General features: G+C 41.9%; 1 protein-coding gene across 3 annotated transcripts in view; it reads left to right on the plus strand.

The window, feature by feature from the left end:
• LOC124276685 overlaps positions 1 to 14,366 on the plus strand; it is a 38,917-nt gene that overhangs the window by 15,214 nt on the left and 9,337 nt on the right. For 2 of the 3 annotated variants that reach the window (XM_046712324.1, XM_046712325.1), the window contains exons 1-3: positions 3,356 to 3,447; positions 9,324 to 9,429; positions 12,904 to 12,999. In XM_046712324.1, coding sequence (XP_046568280.1) covers positions 3,371 to 3,447; positions 9,324 to 9,429; positions 12,904 to 12,999 — 279 coding nt within the window. In that variant the 5' untranslated portion in view covers positions 3,356 to 3,370. Of the gene's footprint in view, positions 1 to 3,355; positions 3,448 to 9,323; positions 9,430 to 12,903; positions 13,000 to 14,366 lie in introns of those variants that run through there. The other variant, XM_046712326.1, reaches the window with a different exon arrangement.

Raw genomic sequence — 14,366 nt, forward strand, 5'->3', positions numbered from 1 at the left:
AACAGAACAAAAATCACCAAAAAAGGAAATTAAACTTCCAAAACTGAGACAATTTCCTCGGCCGCTCTTGTAGCTGATATGCGCGTTTCTCTTCCAATTTAAACGATTAGTTTTCCATTACAGGTGTGTTGTTTCGTTTATAGAGGAAATTGTTGCAGTTTTGGAAGTTTTTTTCTGTTATGGTGTATTTGAGTTCTGTTTTGAGGATTTGTTCACCGTTTGTATGGTGGGCCCTGAACCCGTACTCGTTGGGCGCAGTCGACCTGCAACCCTCCCATTAGCCCTGTAACGGTCAGCTGATACGCCGGGATATAACTCAAACTGTTTTCAAATCTTAATGAGTCACTCACTCACTACATCATCAGAGATGTTTCAGGTACAGCTTTGTATTTCTCGCCACTGCAATAGTTTAACACAGTAAGACCATTCCAGCGGAAGATCCTCCTGGTATGCTAATCATGACTAATCACCCACCACAGAGGAGATAACGATAAATGATTAGATCACATCATAGGCTAATGCACACAATAAACTCGACATATTGGATAGAACGGCAAACATGTAGAGTCAGCTTATTCTCGCTAAACAGACAGGCGGTAATGGGATTTGAGATAACACTGTCCGCGAGACTGACGACTGGCTGTGACGTGTGTGGCGTACGTGATTCGCAGACACTGGCGTGGATATACAAGTCGTGTGGTGAATAACACCAGGAAATAGAAATGTTGGATCAACTTAAATGTGGATTGGGCGAATTGTTGTGATAAAGGAGCTTGAGATCAAGTAAATAAATGCTCATCAAGCAGCTGTACAGAGCATCACGTCTAAAGTAGGGAGAAATGTCACGTACGCTTAGTCTTTCAGTGACGAGGATATGCTGGGTCCTGCACATGGATGAACGTGTAAAGTGTGATAGTCCGTGTGTACATGATGTGACAGCAGGCATCTGAGTGTTACTTCAGGTACATGACATCATGATGACATCAAAGCAAAGATTTGCACATTACAGCGCTGGGCAGATACCCCATTGAGAAATGTATATAAGTCGTACATGTTGGAGATGGGTATTACCACTAAAGAATACGGTAGCTTTATCAAAGGCACAATGTCAGACATTTTCGAAGATATTTTGGCCTATATTATACATATTGGGACATATGCACTCACTTTAACTTCCTACTGATGCAATAAAAGACCTATTATCCCTTGCCTGAATCGCTAATTGAAACGTCGAGGCGATCAGCTTAAAACAGAGAACACTTAATATATATGGAATGAGAACAATTGCTCCGTACATCGAAAACTGGTGGTATGCCGAACTGGGGCAACCTTTACTAAGGATAACCTTAACTCCAACACTGCACTAAGGTTACCTTAGTGACTTACGATCACCTTAGTGCTTTGTGAAAATCACAAGTTTTGCGTAGAATATTCGGAAAGAGCGCTCCAAAGGAGAGTCGATTTAATGCAACGTTGCATTAATTCATTCCAACGTTTTAATTTAATATTGTAATCTAAATACGCATTCTTTAGGATAAATCATATGGTAGCTTCCCTGATGGCTGATAGTTAGTATTATTGAGAGAGAAATTATTTATTCTTAGAGAAATGTGGTGTGATACAGTGCCTTTCATCATCAGCAGTCCATGTTTGGCGTTAAGGGACGACTGGCGGGATGGGGAGGTCAGGCTCGGTGGCTCCGTTATGCACGTTATCGTATCCCAGTTGTACATATCGATGCTCATGATTTCAATCACTGCATTATTTGACCCAGGGTTTTTTATTGACCGTATGTCATATAGCTTGAATATTGCGGCATAAACAACAACATCGCACCCAAATTGGATCCATTGTATTCTTGTTTGCACCTTTTGGGTTAAATATATGTACCTTCTGAACCATGTATAATATCACAGTCGGTGAGGTTATCTCGGGTTTCTGGTTTTGTGAAAAGGCCACATACATTGACGTTCTGTCCACAATGATCAGAATGTGATCACGTCTGGGTAATGATTTGGATGGATATTTTGCGTGAAGGTAGTTCCCTTTAGTTCGGGCATTATACGGCTCTGTCGCTCGACATTATCCTTAAGATTAAACATTCACCTTAGATATAATCAATCACGGAATATTGAACAATATTTACTCCTCTCAGGAATATCACACGTTAAAGTCTGTAGCACTCAGTTTCTGTCCTATAAAGTCCTATATATACACGGTTCCTGTTTTATATAACATCTGCTACACATGGTTCTTGTCATACAGTTTGTAGCACATGTAGTTTTGGATAAAGTCTATAATGCACAATTCTTACAGCTCTGTTATGGATACAAAACAAAATTCTTACAGCTCCGTGACGGATCCAATTCAAAATTCTTACAGCTCTGTTATGGATCCAATTCAAAATTCTTACAGCTCTGTTATGGATACAAAACAAAATTCTTACAGCTCTGTAACGGATCCAATTCAAAAGTCTTACAGCTCTGTTATGGATCCAATTCAAAATTCTTACAGCTCTGTTATGGATCCAATTCAAAAGTCTTACACCTCCGTTATGGATACAATTCAAAATTCTTACAGCTCTGTTACGGATCCAATTCAAAATTCTTACAGCTCTGTTATGGATCCAATTCAAAAGTCTTACACCTCCGTTATGGATACAATTCAAAATTCTTACAGCTCTGTTACGGATCCAATTCAAAATTCTTACAGCTCTGTTATGGATCCAATTCAAAATTCTTACAGCTCTGTTATAGATCCTAAAATTCTTTTCCCCCCCGCTTTTCCTATGGATACAATACACACTTTTCCAGCTCTGTTATAGATCTAATACACAATTCTTACTACTTTGTTGCAATTCATGATATAATGTTACATGTTTAGTACCAGGTTTCAAAGAACAATCCATTTAACGGAAGATTTAGTTCCATTGGTTACAGTATCCACGCTAATGAGACAACACGTTATCACATATCGAGCTTGGTGCCACGTGAATCAAGCCAAGCACTGAACGCTGAGCACGCACATGCTGTATCCAGCACCATGCCATCAACAACTGAAACGAGCACATTAACTCGTAAAAACATTTTACCAGCAGGAAGTTGATCATAAAATATATCTGAGTTCAACCAAACGTCAAAGTTTTATCGTTACTGTGGTATTCAAATCTCGTCTGGTCATTCACAGCTGATCATGGAGAAACCCCGTGTAACAGGATACATCGACGTGTTGGTCGAGTCGCCAAGTAGCAACTCAGCCAAACAGACGATTATTCCCGTGGGCATCAACAAATAATTACATTTGTTTCTGACGCACATTCATGAAATACATGCTTAAACATGGGTCCAAACCAACGAACGCAACATTTCACATGTACTGCGTTCTCGTTGTGCCTTGGACGCTGCATGTTTCCGTGTCTGCTGGAAATAGTTCGGGAGTTGTCTACAGGTGAGCGATTTTAACACAGAAACACATATTACCTGTCTACAAGACAAGTCTTTGGTACGTGCATTCTGTAAATACAGAATAGCATTGAACAATCTGAAGGTAAATGCATACAGGAAGGAGAAACAACAGTACGACTATACCATCTGCTGTGAACATTGCATGGATCTCAACATCGAAGATGAAGTTCACATACTATTTTCCTGTCCAAAATATTCTGCACTTCGAATGAAATATTTACCTGGGTTAACCTCTGTTGTGCCAAACAAATGTAACTTCATCAAACTTATTTCTTCACAAAATCCACAGACAATCAAATTACTATCATTATATTGAAGCATGTATTTAATGCACGCCGTTCTTAATTATAAGTTTTGTTTATTATATCACATCCACGTAACAAAATAATATGTTCTGGTGTATAATAATATGTTCTGGTGTAATTGTACCCTAGGTCATATGGCCTGCAGTATTGAATAAACGAGTCTGAGTCTGAGTGATTGCGTGAGTTTAGTTTTATGCCGCACTCGGCATTATTCCATCCACTGGCGGCATTCTGTGAATAATCGAGTCTGAACCAGACAACCCAGTGATCAACAGCATAAGCATCGATCTACGCAACTGGGATACGATGACATGTGTGAACCCAGTCAGCGAGCCTGACCGCCCGATCCCCGTTAGTCGCCTCTAACAAGCATGGGTTACTGAAGATCAAGTGTAACCCGGATCTGCACGGGTAGTTGTCAGTTGAGCACGCCACACTGTTGGACATTGACGGATTGGCATTACCCATCATCATTCAAAAGAGATCTTGGCAATACTCGGATTTGTGTCGGGATGGGGTATTTCCTCATTACTTTGTTATAGGATAAACGGTTATACCCCTGAAGGTCCGGGTTAGAGGTGGCCTTCACCAACCAATACTTGTCATAAGAGACAGGGTTCGCCGATTTGGTTGACGCATGTCATTGTATCCCAATTGAGCAGACAGGTGTATGTGATGTCAGTCACACCATTGTCTTGTTCAAATTCGATTGTTTACATATCGACGTCATATAGCTGGAAACCTGCTGGGTGCGGCGTTAAACAACAAACATATACCTAGTTATGTTACGACAGTAGACGGACGCGAGACCATACATAGGACCACTATTGCTGTATTGTCTACCGCTGCCGTATTGTCTACCATAATATACTACTCACACTTTGCTAAGGATCACAAAAATTCACAACTTTACTTAAATTTAGATTCATAATTTGAAATTGTATCCATTTTATACTGGATAAATGATAACATGGTAACCCCTCTTAGGGCAAACAGTTACTTTAATCTAACCTTATGCACTTGATACATGAGAAACCATCAAAATGGCTTTCATGGCATCAGTCAACACAACACCTGCCAATAGCAGGTATGGGATCCACAAGATGAAATGACATACTGAAAACTAGGATCCATGCTTACAATAAGTTTAGATATTTAAACCAAATTTGACCCCACATCATAGTTTTCTGTTGAATCCATGATTTGATCCTTAGCAAAGTGTGAATAGTATAAATCATTGGTGTTTCTGAGTGGGTGTAAGATGTTGTGGAACTGCTCAGCCATTCCATACTTATACACAGCATATTTATCTTCCCCAAAAAATTCATTTTTTGAGAGGCGGTGTTAGCCTAGTGGTTAAAGCGTTCCCTCATTACGCCGAAGGATCGGGTTCGATTACCCACATGGGCGCAATGTGTGAAGCCCATTTCTGGTGTCCCCCGCCGTGATATTGCTGGAATATTGCTAAAAGCGGCGTAAAACCATACTCACTCACACCTTTTTTGAGCGGATCTGACAGGAGAAAGATAGTTGACATTCACATATGGAATCCTGGTGGTGTAGGTTTAGCGTTTCATCGCTCGCACGTGTAAAACGCGATGCGAACATACAGGGGGGAGAGAGAGCATTGTTTATTGATGGGCAGATGCATACCGTAAAACTAATGTTACTTTTAACTAGAATAGCTTTAATATTCTTAATATATATCATTTTATCTGAACTTCTCAAGAAAAAGAAACCCGATGTGCCGTACCAAACTGTCGAAGACACCTGGATGAGCTGAACCAGAGTATAAGGAAGTGCGGTTGATCTATAGGTATACGTGGTCTGGCTGGCAGGTAGTCGACGCCACACCATGAACGTGCCAGTCAAAGCTACCTTAGCTGGTTGGCTGTGATACATTCCTAATATATACTGAATATAGTTTGATGATACCTAAACACGAACTTGAACTTATACATACATCCGAAATATATATACATACATACTGATACACACAGGACTGGTTGTGTCGCCAGATGGCTCTAATACTGCCGATAGGACGTCACGTGTCAAGCTACTCACTAATGTCACTGCAATGTAACGACGACAGACAGAGAGATGTATGTGTCAAGGTACTGTACCTTTGTCATGTCTGACATATACGATAAGATGCTGATTTGTATGAAGGGGCAAAGGCTCAAAATCCCTCCCATCAGTGGAGCAAAGTAATTGTTTTACTATAACTCCGCCGACGTTCCGTGCCAGCACTTGTCTTGTTCCGACGCCGGCTCCAGCAAGGTGGTAGGCACCATGTAAGCTTCATTAGATCAAGTGGGTGAACAGCCTGGAGCGGTGACACGAACCATGCTCGTCTAGGGAGCAAGATCCAAACACAATATCAATGCCTTCTAAAACGGGTTTTATTATTAAGACATTCAGCTCTGCATCTTGATTAATTAAGACATCTGAAACTCGAAAATGCCATAAACAAAATTTAGCATGAGCTAGATGCAATCATATCTTGCCAAACGATGGATCTGGAGTAGATGGTATTTTGCAGATGGCACGAGTGTGTGCATGTTTGACTAAAATAGAAGGCCTGTGTTGTGTTATCATGGAGAGCATCGTGTTGAAAATGGCTGCAAAGATACAAAGCCAGCGACAATACAGTACAGCATCTTGGCTCAGCCATCGGGATTTCTAAGTCCAATTACTGTAATATACAACATTTTTGGAAACTTAACACGCTTCAGGGGCGGATCCAAGGGGGGGGGGCGTGCGCGCGCGCACGCACGCACGCACGCACACACACACACACACACACACACACACACCTCCTCCCTAACCCAAATTCTTTTTCCCCTTAGGAGCATTTCCCCTAACCTTCGGACTTCATGATTTATGTGCAGTCCCCACCCCCAATCACCCACCCATCCCCTTCTCGAAAATCCTGGATCCGCCCATGCGCGTGATTGCCGGGTTGTAGCAAATGGCGATGTAGGTCTCCTGCGCATTGAACGTAAGCTGAAAGAGATTCTCCAGGAAATGACGCAAGAAAGACATCTTCATATAACTGGGAGAGACATATATACAAGCCCAATCCGAGTTCACTTGTCCTGAGACAAACCTTTTTCTTCGTTACATAGCAGTGAATTGCATGGTGAGGTGAGGTGAAATTGGGTTTTACGTCGCGCTTGAGAATATTTCGCTCATATGACGACGTGCATGCGTGTGTATGTGTATGTGCGGCTGCTTGTACTAGCCCAGACTTAAGCTGGTTTTATAGTGCTAGCTCACGCGGTGAAGCATGAATACCCCACTCAGACACATTATACTGACTCCGAGCCGACCAGTCCTTGTTGTACCCATTAATGCCGAATTGCAAGGACTATAAGGTATCTTTAGCAAAAAGTCAATCCATGGATACACAAGGGAAATGTTTTCCCAAGGATTTGAGTCACGCTTTGCTGCAGAACGTAGGACTTTGAATTAATTATGAAGACATCTTATCTGCTTTCAGCCTGTGTACACGCAACAGGTGATCGATGTTTACATACTTATTATTTAAATGTCTTTTCTTGGAATGAGAAAGGTTTACTTTTGTACATAAAGGACTTAGTGCATAGCTTTACTTTAATTGTTGCATGTTACACATATAGTTACCTTGGGTTTACAACTCGACTCCACCTTCTTCAGATAGTCTTGTTCTTGTAGACGCAAGAATAATAATAATGTAAATTGTAAAACATCAAAACATTTATACATGTCAACTCCTCACAACCATATGTGGGCATAAGATACATCTTTCATCTTTAACCAGTCAGCCATTAGAGGCCAATGCACTAGTTAAGTATCTGATTACCCATCACTATCAAGTATAACAATCATAGAGTACTGTGCCAGATTAAACACAGACCGAAGTGTCCCAGAAGTCCTGCCGTGTAGACGCCAACAGCTCACTTAATCTACCTAACGAGAAATATAGCTAATTCTTGTGATGACACATACGTTAGCCATTCACGCTAACGTCAGGTCCGAATCGGCAACAGTCCAAATATACATACTTTGAAACCAACAGGGGATCGCCCACTTAGGCGGAGTGACCTCCCGTAGTCCCAGGGGTGTCTTTAAAGGGCAGATAAGTAAGCATCGGTGCATGTCGCCGACCGCTCTCAAAACAGCCTCGTTTACCTATAGATGGTAAGAGAAAGGTCGCACGGTGATGGCAGGAAATGAAGAGCGGCGAAAGGCTGTAATTAGAACATGGAGTCCAAGATAATAATCTGAAATTTTGTAAATAAATGTTAGGAGCAGGAAATGAAGTCTGGATTTATTACTGGCTTTTGGTCTAATGAGCCAAGTGAATGTCTTTCATCTTGAAGGGCGAAGTTGGTGGCATGAGGTGATCAATGCCTCTGGTTGTTATAAATGTGTAGCAACTTTACAATTTAAGCCTGTTGGATTCTTTGCAGCACAGTGTTGCGTGCAAGCACCTGTTATCCACTGATAACTAAACCTCAACAATAATGTGGGGAATACACGCTATGACTTTAGCCGAGCTTATTCTCTCTATAGAAAGAAGGTTTCTGGAATGAAAAACAAGATATTTGAAAGTTTGAATGACTTGGTACCTGCATGTTTCTTGTTCCGGGATGACTGAGTGTATTTCTCGAAAGTGGACTACTTAGAAAACATATGTTTTAATACCAGGAATATTCTCTCTATATGGCATTCAAGACGTTATGTGATGTGGCAATGTATTGTGATTTAGTATCAATCGTACTTTCGGCTAAAGTAATGAATAGACCTTTCATCTGTGTCTTCACGCTGTTACGAGACATTGTCACTCGGTGCTTGACTGCTAACCTAAAGTCTTCACAACTATAGTCTTTCAATAGCATTAGTTTGAAAGTATTTTGAGACATGTAGAATGAATATTATGTGAAATCTAAAAACACACACGAAGTATCTGCTTGAATGTTTACAAGTTTAGAAATGAACCATTTCAAAACATGTGGTATTTCTACTATACCCACACAACACATAGGAAAATACCTCATTCCTCGATCCTTGCGTCAGTCGTCATTAAACGTCATTACAGGCACATGTATATTATCTGTCTGCAAAGGTTCAAGACATTTTGTTGAAAAGGAAAGCAAATGTTATTTCAGTTTAATGGGAAAACAGTAGCTAAGGCGCTAGGCTGGAATATGGGGATAACAGATTCAGTCTAGCGGAAGGCATTAACACAGGCGCCAATTGCTGTCTTCCTTTGTTAAGCCATTTCTTTGTGAATACGAGTCGTAATTTCATTTCAGTAATTCAGTTAAAACGAAGGTTCACGTATATCGAAGATCTGATCCACGGCAAGAGGAGATTTCTCTGTTATTTGCATTTGATTGTCACAACCACGCAACATACACGTTGTGTATTTACGATTGCAAACTTTCTCAAGAACATGCAACAATCCTCCGGGTCTGAATTCAGATCTATCCACCTAGGCTGTCTCATACACTGGTATGTACAGAATGTCATACAACAGCGACTTATATCCTACTTTCTACCCTTACAGAATCATGGATGTGACTACAACCACCGTCCTCGGCGCACTTCTGCTCGCTTTGTTAGCAGTGGCAACATCTAGCGGTCTCCCAGCAGACGAAGGCAGACTGGATGAGGTACGTTAAGTCTTTGGACAAATCGTCAACATTAGGCTCGATTCACAGCAACATGGCAAGGCGAGGTACGACCGGTTATAGCGGGTTCGAATCCGAGATTTGCCATGATTAAGCGTCAACAGTACTGGTTTGTCACCACCAACGCCATTCATTGGGGTTTCAACTACGAATCTCTCTCTCTCTCTCTCTCTCTCTCTCTCTCTCTCTCTCTCTCTCTCTCTCTCTCCTCTCTCTGTGTTCCACAGGAGATATTGCTCTCTCTCTCATGTTCTCATTTTCTCTCTCTCTGATATCTCTCTCTCTCTCTCTAAAGAAAATCTCTCTCTCTCTCTCTCTCTCTCTCTCTCTCTCTCTCCATTGATTACCTGCACAGTTGGTCTGTTAGTCTTCCTGAGAAAAAGCCCAGTATTTTTCGCTATTAATTTCTCGTAAATCATGCAGTAGAACACATGCAGTTTTGATTATCTGTCAACAGACTTCATTGTGTAGTTTTAAAAAATCAATTCATATGAATACCAAAGTAGTAATGTATACCTGCCCATGATACACGGACACAACTGATATCGAAGAAAATCAATAAGCTCATCGATCCGGCTTAGATTCAATATATGAGGATGTGACAATTGATGTCAAGGAAAAGAACAGATGAACGGTACATGACATACACGGGTACTCTAGGTACTCTATTCACAGCAAGGCACAAAGCAAGCACTGAATAATTCATATAAAAACGCTTGAAATTGAATATTTACGACCAGATGCGCAGTAACAAGCTTACAGTCAACCGATACGCTTATGCATTATTTGCTGGGAGGTGGTTTATTGTGAAGACATAATGTTTTGCTGCCTATCCCAATTTTCTTGCACAGACACCGATCCTCCAGGGCGAGGTGAGTGGCCTACAGGGACTCACACCAATCATTCAATACGGATAAGGCTGTCACAGACACCGTACGTTGTCAGTGTCACAGTCTGCACGGTTCTTATGTTCTTATGTGGAATAGAATTCTGACATCGCAAAATATATATGCCACTAGCGCCATTGCACAAATTGCCAATTGCAATTCGTGTGTTAATGGCTTTGTGTGTTTGACTCCCACCTGCGATTATATGTAATATATAATCAGGTCATGAAAAGGCTTTAAAATGGAAGAAATCAGAAATAGTTGAATTGAATGCCTCAGTAAATTAATTACATTGCAGTAATAGTAATAAGGCCACCTCTACAGCGTTGAACTCCACGCCGCTGGGACATGCTCTAAGCGTATACAACATGCTGGTCATTATATTTTACCCCTGATAACCGAAGCTGCCTGTGAGGAGCTAGACGGTTAATAGTCATATGACTAATACCACCGGGTACCCATTTTCTGCTGGGTGAACAGAGGCAATTTTGAACAAACTCACTTGCCTAAGGTGTGACCACATAGGTGCTTCGTTGTGGGGCCGGACAGTAGTCTCTGAAACTCTCAGGAGTCCAGCTGCCAAACACGGTCACCCATCCAAGGACTCTCCGTGACCAGTGTTACGTAACTTCACCCTATTTGTGACCTGCGCTCTATGCACAAGACCACACACCACCACATACCGCTAGTACATAGGTAACTGGTATGTCAACACAGAGACAGACCCTCTTCCCTGTCCTGTAGTTAGCATGGCGTCCAGCAGAACAGAACTGGTTTCACTGTTACCTTGTCCTTGCATTAATCACATCCTGATCGTATGTGATGGTGCATCAGTCGCTAGGATTACACGTGACAAACGCCGTATTTTACAAGCAATTAAAGATCTATATAAATGGACAGATCAGCACACGAACGGTTTTACTTCCCATTAAGAACATATTCAACACTCTTTACATCGCACCTCGGCAAAGTTAAAAGGACGTTTTTTGGCAAATTCATAATCGTTTTGTTTCAGTGTTGTTAAATGCTCATTCATCAAAGGAGTATAGCAAGTATCGTGTCATCGTGTATTTTAAAGAGTGATCATTTCTTGTCATCGAATGATCGTAGGATCTCAGCGGAATCGTTCGTCACTGCCTACTACAAATCCGTAAATCCTTCCCGCAGAACTTCTGCACCAAGCATGTGCTGTATCCGCAGCTGAGAATGATGTTCTTCATACCCGACTTCCATTTTAAAACATGTATTATTACAAAGTGGATTGCTCCAAACACATGTACCTGTAAATAGGTAAAGTGGTTTGCAGTAAATGAATTCAAATTTCACGATATCAAGTCATTTTCTCAACATCTATTGCTTTGGGTAGACTTCCCTAAGACTTGTGTGAGAGGCGACTAACGGGATCAGGTGGTCAGGCTCGCTGACTTGGTTGACACATGTCATCGGTTCCCAAATGTGTATATCGATGCACATGGTGCTGATCACTGGATTGTCTGGTCCAGACTTGATTATTTACAGACCGTCGTCATATAGCTGGAATCTTGCTGAGTGTGGCGTTAATGAAAGTTAAATTTAAAAGTGAATTTGTAACGCGCCAAACTCCACTACAAGTAAAGTTATTTGGGTGAGAGTCGAGACAAAGTAAGCAACAAACCAACCAACCTAAGACTTGTGCTATGGCACTGGATGTCAGAGGTAGGATTAAAGCGGGAGATCAACCATTTGTTGATATAGCTGTGGTTAAAGGAGGTAGTTTGTGGTGAGACAAGGTTGTTGAAGACAGTGGTTCCGGTATAACGTTGAACAGTGATTATTGACAGCGACACTAGAGTTAAAGTTAACAGTTGAGGGTCAGAAGTGGTTGGAGTTGTCAGTGACCGGATATTTGTGGTAGCCAGTCGTGTGTAGTCAGCAATAGGACAAGCGGCAATCAGCTGTATCCTATATAAAGTCATAACTGGTAATAGTGACTGGTCAGTTGTGGTTAATCATGAATGGTGACAGTTGTATATGCAGTGTTAGTCGTCAATGGCAGGTATCGCAGAAACCACTCACAAGCACTGATTTCACAAAGTATATATCATTGTGAGCTATTTTGGCCCTCAGGCTTCGACTAGATCGAGACTTCAGTTGTCACAATCCTGACTGGTGACGTGCACCCCGACGGTAGAGGTTTTTGCCTGTTTCATCCAATTTAAATGTCATTATCCAATGTAAGGCATCCATGTTTGTAAATGGATGGCCGCGGTAGTGTTTGTAGGAGACGATATGGTAATAGCGACAGGTACTAGAAGTAAACACATGTCATCGTATCCCAATGGCGGAGATCCATGCTCATGCTATCGATCACTGGATTGTCTGGTCCAGACTTGATTATTTAGCAACCGTCACCATATAGCTGGAATATTGCTGCGTGCAGTTTTAAACAACAAACTAAAAAACCAAATACTAGTAGTAGCAGCAGTGGCACAACCAGTTGTACATAGAACAACCACTGTGATATCCATAGGGTTTGCTGCCACTCCGTTGTGTCATATATATCTACATGTTTGCTTTGTTATCTCAACAGGCTAGCCTGGCAGCAGAGAAGCGACCAAAGTACATGGACACACGCCAGGAGGACTTCGAGATGGTCAAGCAGACAGTTTTGATAGCCATGGAAGAGGTGAGCTGACACAATCAATTACTGTCTACAGATATATTCCTCTCCTAAAGTTGTATTTACGTGTCGTATTCAGGACATCCGTAAATTCACCTTGATGGATGAGCCTTTACCGGAAGACCTTTTCATAACAGGCAGGTGTACGCGCAGTGTTCGCACAGTGTTAACAGTGTTCGCAGCGTTCGCCATGTTTGCACGAGAGCCGAGGAAGGTGATGAATGGCTTCCGAAAAGGGCCTGTAAGTCTCGGGAGGCGACACTTCCGGTACTAAGCTGGTTCCAGGCTTCTTTTGCGGGGCCCAGCTTACTTCCTGTACCAGGTTACCGGTGACAAGCGTATATTCAAGAGGGCGGTGGGGTAGTCTAGTGGTTAAAGCGTTGGCTCGTCACGCCGAAGACTCGGGTTCGAATCCCCACATGGGTACAATGAGTGAAGCCCATTTCTGGTGTTCCCCGCCGTGATGTTGCTGGAATATTGCTTAAAGCGGCGTAAAACCAAACTCAGTCAGTCAGTCAGTATATTCAAGAACCAGCTCTGGTTCTGGACCGGCAAATATGACTTTACTAGACCGGACCAAGTGTACAACCATCGTTAGATCGGATGGTTTGTGGATGGTTAGATCGGAAATTTGTTAATCTTGCAGGGATTATAGGTTCCTTACTGTCAACTGATCACCATGAGACCATTAGAAAAGGTATAAAACATTGTTTGTTACCGGAAGTACTAAACAACGTAAGGTCTCGCGAAGTGCCATAACCTACATACGGGCCCTATTCTGACACGGGCACGTGATAGCCGAGCGGATATAACTGTTAAATCGATGGCTCGTCTCACCAAAAGCGATTTGTTTCGATTCCCAACACACGATTGCTAACAGTGGCGTAAAAACCAAATATACTCATGGTGTCAAACTAAAATTATGAACACCTTCAAAAGTAACTTCACCTAGTTGGGCGTATGCAACTCTTCACAGAGCGATCTTAGTGCTAAGGTGACCGTAACTGTCATACCTTGACATAGACTTACGACAATCGGAGAGCTAAGGTCACTTTGTGCAATAGACCTTGACAGACTGCGTGTCATCGAGCGATCGTTTATGGCCACCGTGACATGGCTTAAATATTGACTGCGGCATAATACAACAGTCCTCAACTCCCTGGTGTGTTCATTATGTTATTTTGTTTCTCTAGAATGTCACAATGACGAATCGTGTAGTAACTGATGTGCGTAAATTAATAGATCATAATGACTCATACAATTGTTCTGAATGCCCCCCTGAATGGGTTTCAGTGTCTGTGTGTCACGATCCCTCTCGGATTCTCTTGGTCATGGGGTGTCTAGCCATGCGTTCTTCGTGTCTCATCAGACAA

The sequence above is a fragment of the Haliotis rubra genome, unplaced genomic scaffold (assembly GCF_003918875.1).
Source record: "Haliotis rubra isolate DU_JTF1 unplaced genomic scaffold, ASM391887v1 Scf211, whole genome shotgun sequence".
Taxonomy (NCBI): domain Eukaryota; kingdom Metazoa; phylum Mollusca; class Gastropoda; order Lepetellida; family Haliotidae; genus Haliotis; species Haliotis rubra.